Raw genomic sequence first — 6812 nt, forward strand, 5'->3', positions numbered from 1 at the left:
ACCCAGGCCACACAAGTATATTATCTGCCTTACCCATGCCAGAAAGAGTACCTAAAGGGTTGGGAAGTTGTGTTCAAGGTGTCGCCGCATGGTAAGCTACCGGACCCGAATGATGATGATTACTACAACATAAACCCCATGACATACGAGGGAGTGTTCTATCAAGAGGAACATGATGATGTGGTCCGAAACAACAAGGATGATGACTTGGGTTATGTTGACCTGGACCCAAACGACGACGACGCACGGATTGATGGTGAGGCAGTTGTGAATCAAAGAGACATAATTATGCTTGAAAAGTTAAATGAAGATGCTGACGATGAGGAAGAGCCTCCACCTCCGTCAGACAATGAAGAAGATATGCGTGATAGTGATGATGAGACCGGTCCACAAATAGATTACAATAGTGATGATTCATATGGGTTCTAGAAAATGTAAGTTCTTTTAATGATCATTACAATAGTATGCTTAATGTGCTCTTCTGGTATTAATGTTTTTCCTGTATGCTTGTTTAATTGATATCCTTACTAATTGTTTATTCTCTTCTCAATGCAGGTTTGCTAATCATGGGCAAGTCCAGCAGCGCTAGTTTCCTCAGTAAATTTAAAGGACTTACTCGGAGTGGACGAGCCCACAAGGTTCCCTCCCGACTACGCGAGGATGACACCTCACAGGGAGGTGGAGGGGTCGGGGGAGGAGACCCTAGAGGAGGAGGCGGTGGGGGGAGAGCCCCTAGAGGAGGAGGAGGTGGGGGGGAGAGGCAACCGGGGCAAAAAACTCCGGGCCGTGTCTGAAATAGGAGGGTCTTCTTTGATGCCCTCCTATACAGAGGCACCTTCTGAGTCTAAGGAGGAGGAGTATGTTCCTGATGGCGAGGAGGAGGAGGCCGAGGAGGAGGGTGAGGAGGAGGAGGCCGAGGAGGAGGGTGAGGAGGAGGGCGAGGAGGGTGGAGGGGAGGTTGATCCCGCGTTGTGGGGTGACTTGCCACCGGGTTCTTCGCAGGGGTGGCTGCGTGGTAATGCCGGACTACCTACACCACCTTCTATCGAGGAGCACAAGTGGCTCATTGAACCTGTGGGGACAGAGTAAGTGCCTCTCAATCATATTTTCAACACATGACAACATTTTCTTATTGTACACATGGCAATCATTTGATTCTTTTGCAGAAACTGGATCCTTCGCAGAAAGGGCCGTAAACCGAACGGCCTTATCACTGTCCTGTTGAAGGAGTTTTGGCCTGGCCTATTCTGCCCGCGGCCAGACAGGGACCCGCAGCAGCGGGTTTTGGCCACGAGCTGGGCCCACTACGAGGCTTGCAGCAACGCGGAGTACGGGACGACCGCTAAGGCCGTGATCACCAAATTTTGGGTAAGTTCTCTTCTGAATCACTTGTCTTCAGTTTCGTTCATAGTTTATCATTGAATCACTCAACTCATGCCTTGTTTGCTTCTGGTTTATGCATGATTGCAGCAACTCTATAGAGTTCTTGACGAGCACAAGGCCAGAGCCGACGTGGTCTTGCTTGCGGCTGCGAAGAAGAAAGCTCGTCAGTTGCAGTACGAGGTGCGCTGGGTTGCCGTCTCGCAGTACTACCACTACTACCTGCACCAAAAGATGACCAAAACTCAAGCGCAGAAGCTACGACTTACCTTGAGCAAGGAGCAGTTCATGATGGTAACTATTACTAACTTTTCATTGTTTCAAGCAGTCAACTATATGTTTCGTGCTCACATGTCATGCTTCCAAAATTTGCATAGGTTGTTCCTCGTTGGTGCTATGGAAGGCATGACGGATGGGCGAGTTTGGTGGATAGGTGGCTCGGTGCCGATGCAGAGTTTGCTGCCAAGAGCATCAAGGCCCGGGCTAACCGTGGAGACGACGGAACACACGGCCAAGGAAACAGGAACCACTGGGGCTTCAAGGCCATGAAGGTATATCTATGTGCATGATGCATTTTTGTTCTTCTTTACGTCATGTTCTTATGTATGGCTGACTTCTATTTGACATTATAGGAGGACAAGTTGAAGAGGCCGCTCTCAGACATGGAGTCGTGGAAGCTGGCCCGCGAGCGGAGTCATCGCAAGGAGGGCGAGAGCCAGTACTACGGCAAGACCGAGGAGCACCTGGGGTCTTACATTCATCACTTTCAGGAGTTGCATCCGGATGTTCCTGTTGCTGAGGTCGCCCAGTCTCAGATCGACGACACGGCGGTGGTGGCCATCCAGGGGAAGAAGAATGGCCGGTATCCGTGTTTCGATGGCTTGATCACTCCTTCGATCTCGTACACACAGCTTCGGGCTACCAACCCGAGCCAGTTAGAGAGTATGGGGCGTTCACAGACTCCCTTAGCCCGCCAGCATGCTGTAAGTACTTCCTCTTTATCTTTTTCTATCTTGCATTCTCAGTTTATTTTCAGCATTGCTCACTTAGAAACAACCTAAATTATGTAGGCATATAAGGAGTTTGTCGAGCATAGGAATCTCGAGGTGTGGGAGTACTTGAAACGAGTGAAGGCAAACGATGATTACAACCGTCAGATGATGACGGTTAGTTTTGCCCTCTTAAAACCAAGCTAAATTTTTGCACTTTCATTCCTTCTGATCTTCTAGTTTGCTTGTTTAACTAACATTCAGGCTATGTTGGCATCTTGGACTAACCGCACGGATCCACCACAAATGGGACCCCCACCACCACCTGCGGGAGAACCCCCACACGTGCCCACGTTCGATGAATGGGTGGCACTAGACAGTGATGGTCCGGTTAGTACATTTGCCTAACTACTAGCAAACTAGTTCTCGTTCATGAAACACTATCATATCATATTTACCGTTAGAATCTTTTCTGAAACATGTAGGGGACCGGTGGCTCGACTCCTGCTCCGTCGACCCCAGTCACTCCGATCTGGCAGAGTGGTGGTGGTCGCGATGGCGGTTTTGGCGGAGGTGGTGGTGGTGGTTTTGGCGGAGGTGGTGCTTTTGGCGGAGGTGGTGGTTTTGGCGGAGATGCTCTTGCTTGATGATTCCGTGCATGTGGCCATCGTGCCATGCCTTTCATATTCCTACTTTTATCATGTTTCATGTCTTGCACTACTTTTATGTTCATGAACTTCCGTCGGTGATGATCTTTAGATGATGTGATGAACTTGAGTATGTTTAGATGATGATGGTGAACTTGAGTATGTTTAGATGAACTTGAGTATGTTTACATGATGAATTGTCATATTTCTGCATAATTTCATATTGTTCTGTTTTGAAATGCTGTCAAATGAATTGGAAAAGAGAAAACAGGGAAAATAAAAAAAAACTATGCCTACGGCAAAGCCGTCGGCATATATACGCCCAGGAGTTACCAGGGCTTGCCACGTGGCACATCTATGCCTACAGCAAAGCCGTAGGCATATATGAAAATCTATGCCGACGGCTTTGCTGTAGGCATAGCCCTGCTGCCAGGAGAAACCAGGAGCTGCCACGTGGCAGAGATATCTATGCCTACGGCTTTGCTGTAGGCATAGCCCTGCGATGTGGCATTGCGTGATTCGTCAGCGCTTTTGCCACGTGGCAGAGATATGCCGACGGCAAAGCCGTCGGCATAGATTCATCTATGCCTACGGCTTTGCTGTAGGCATAGCCCTGCCACATGGCATTGCGTGATTCGTCAGCGTTTTTGACGGCGCCGTCCGTTGCCGTCAGACGAAAAACACTGCCGACGACTATACTATGCCGACGGCTGACGTCAGGCCGTCGGCATAGGCACCTATGCCGACGGCTATACTATGCCGACGGTCTGACAAGACTACGCTGACGACATCTACGCTGACGGGGCTATGCCGACGACCTAGTGGCCTATGCCGACGGCCCGTGGCCGTAGGCATAGCCCGCGAGTCCGGTAGTGATGATGCAGAGCTTGGAGGTGGTGAAGGACACGGTCAACTGCTTTAGCGCGGGGGCAACAATGCTGACACTGTGTGTAGATCTACGGTCTACGACAAGCTCCAGCAATGACAGCGAGTTGACCCTCAGGGAGGTCTCGTTCAACACAATGCCGTCGAGCTTAAGCGTGCGCAAGCGAGGGCAGCTGGAGAGCAAGGAGTCGAAGGCGTCATTGCAGCAGGACAGGCACAGCGTCTCGAGCACAGGGAACTCGACGCCGGCGGGCACGCGTACGGCGGAGAACATGTGCAACGCGATGGACGTGGCGCGGCGGAAGCAAGGCTGATCGACGACCGGGAAAGGGCTGAACAAGTACGGTGAGAGATGGAAGAAGAGCTCCTCCGGCTCCAGCCTTACGGCTGCGCGCAGCAGCGAGTTCACGCTGTTGGCGTCGACCTGCTCAGGTGGCTCCGGGACGTGGATCTTGAGGAGGGAAGCCACGGGAGAGACTCGGCCGAGCGCCGGTTCGACTGACACATTTAACTCACGGCGAGATAAAAGATCTGCTCTCTGTTTGTGTTGAGTATGGAGCTCGGGGAGCGATATACACCTCCTCCCATCTGGAGTTTCACAACATAGATGGCTGGAGTTTGGGAAATGGATAGTTTGTTTATATGACCTTTCGTTGGTCCAACATATTTGCACAGGTAGTATCTTTTCCAAAAAAAAAAGTACTAGGATATTTTCACAAGCCTGAGTCGTTCAACAACTACTTTCAGAAAACTGTTGGTTCTGAAGAACAAGTGGGGTCAACATTTCTCTGATCTCATCAAGGATCAAAATTAAGAGACACTAAAGAATCACGCCAACAAGTTTGCGAAAGTTAGCCTATGACATACATCCTGAACATCCCTCTCAAACCTTGTTCAGTGATAAAGGTTGGTAACTCGGAGAAACTTAGTGTCTGCCATGCGTGCTCTCCTTGTGGGATGAGCAGACACTCGAGAGCTGTGGCTGGGATATCGCCGGCTGCCATGGTGATATTAATTTCTGGCGAAACTGACGGCGTGCATCGGGAAATCGTTCAGGGTGGGTGGTCTTGAAGGAAAGCTCAGCGGCTATAACATCAGGGAAGCGCTCCTTATATCCATTGGAGCCTGCATAAGCAGCAAGCAATTGGACCGGGATGCCAAACTACTGCCAGTTCAACTTTTTTACTTGAGAGCGGTAACTTCGACCGGGCGATGGACTGATTAACACGGCTCAGGGAGTTGGTTGTAGCTAGCTAGGGTTATTTTTTGGTCATCCTGGAAAGTAAAATCCGAAGAAATGTGGTCACTTATTATCCATTTTTCTGCCTTGTAATTGATTATTAAATGGAAACGAGATTTTCTGATGCAATGCCGGCGAACCATGCACAGTGGCACGCCGCAGTCACCCTGTGACTTTTTCTTTTGCTTCTTTATTGCATTTTTCTGTGCTTACAATAAAAGATATAGTGTGCATAAAAACCCAGAACAACTATTACAAACATAATAGATGAGCACAAAACAAAGAAGTCTATGGAAATAGTAGGGGTATAAAGCAGTACCTTAACATGCAAAAAGCACATGGCCACAGCTTTGTCTTCAGTTCCATCTTGTTTCCACATCCACGGGCATGTCATTCTGGTATATGGCCTCACCTTCACGTTTCCCTGAAAAATATCTTGCTTGGCCATCATCATCTGGATCAGGCTCACCTTCTGTGCCTTGCACATTACATCTCTGTTTTGTGTATGTAAAACGTACATTGCGGGAACTCTTTGAAATCTCTCGGCGATGCATTCAATAGATGATGATTGGCAGCAGTCCCCGACAATGCATGGACACTTGCTAGTGAGCTTGTGACCAACAATATCAGCGTCGTGTTGCCGAAAAAATACATCTTAAATATTATGCAACCCCTTAGCACAAGACCTCTTGACTTGGTCCAGTCCATGGAAGCAGCTCCCTCATTCAACTGAAGCAATTCTAGCGAAATAGATGATCTGCACAAGATCTTTCTACCTTATGAGAAAAACAAATAACCTTGCAAATTCATGAACTAGGAGATTTATTTGATACGTTCATACTTCCCATGTTGTACATGAACATTGTGACACAATATATTCACACAAACCAGAATTTGCTGCATAAGAAATATTTATCTGCACGTTGTGGGAAAAAAAATCTCATATTCACCTTATTGAAGCCTAGGGTGCACTTCGGATTAACACCTTCATATCCTACTGGTGTCATTTCAGTCAGAACTCCAACTCATAACCTATGCTGAAAACACACGAAGAAACTGCATAAATAAACTTGCTGCATGAAGATTGTTACCTTGTTCATGATTGTAGTTATGCTAGGGTCACAGGAAAATATGTGCATTCTTTTCAGAGTCGTCGGAGATGGTCGGTTCAGCTGGCAACCCACAAAGGGCAAACACAACAGTGAAATCCAAGATGCCATGATTGGATTATCCAGGATTATACAAATTGCACAGAAAGTTTAAAATACCAGATGATTATACAGCCGAGATAGTCTATTGATCATATCCACCCACAACTTTGGGATCTAACATCTTCCTACTGTCAGAACTGCAGCAACTGTTGCAGTATGATTATATATGCACAATTTAAAATAATCACTATTTAACTAAAATTCTCAAGTTCACATCCGAGGTTTGACAAGAACAAAACCACACACATATTTCTATATCCGCCATTTTTCTGCTACAATGATTGCTTACCATATATAACTGGCACTAAAAAACTTAAATAAGAGACAACTAATTAGCAACAGAAAACTTGCTTCCTTTATTCCTTCCTCTACACATTACAACTTCACGAAAATTGCTGAACTTAACAAGACTAGTAATATCGACTGCAAAATATTGTTGCATTAAAGTTGCAGCACCAGA

General features: G+C 47.4%; 1 protein-coding gene across 1 annotated transcript; it reads left to right on the forward strand.

Moving 5' to 3' along the window:
* Window positions 1-752: 752 nt before the first annotated feature.
* Window positions 753-1867, forward strand: LOC125532547. Its single transcript, XM_048696576.1, has 5 exons — window positions 753-1085; window positions 1167-1368; window positions 1471-1674; window positions 1758-1821; window positions 1857-1867. The coding sequence occupies exons 1-5, from the start codon at window positions 814-816 to the stop codon at window positions 1865-1867; spliced, it is 753 nt and encodes a 250-aa protein (XP_048552533.1). The 5' UTR covers window positions 753-813.
* Window positions 1868-6812: the final 4945 nt, after the last annotated feature.

This window comes from Triticum urartu, chromosome 1 (genome assembly GCF_003073215.2).
Source record: "Triticum urartu cultivar G1812 chromosome 1, Tu2.1, whole genome shotgun sequence".
In the NCBI taxonomy this organism is placed as follows: domain Eukaryota; kingdom Viridiplantae; phylum Streptophyta; class Magnoliopsida; order Poales; family Poaceae; genus Triticum; species Triticum urartu.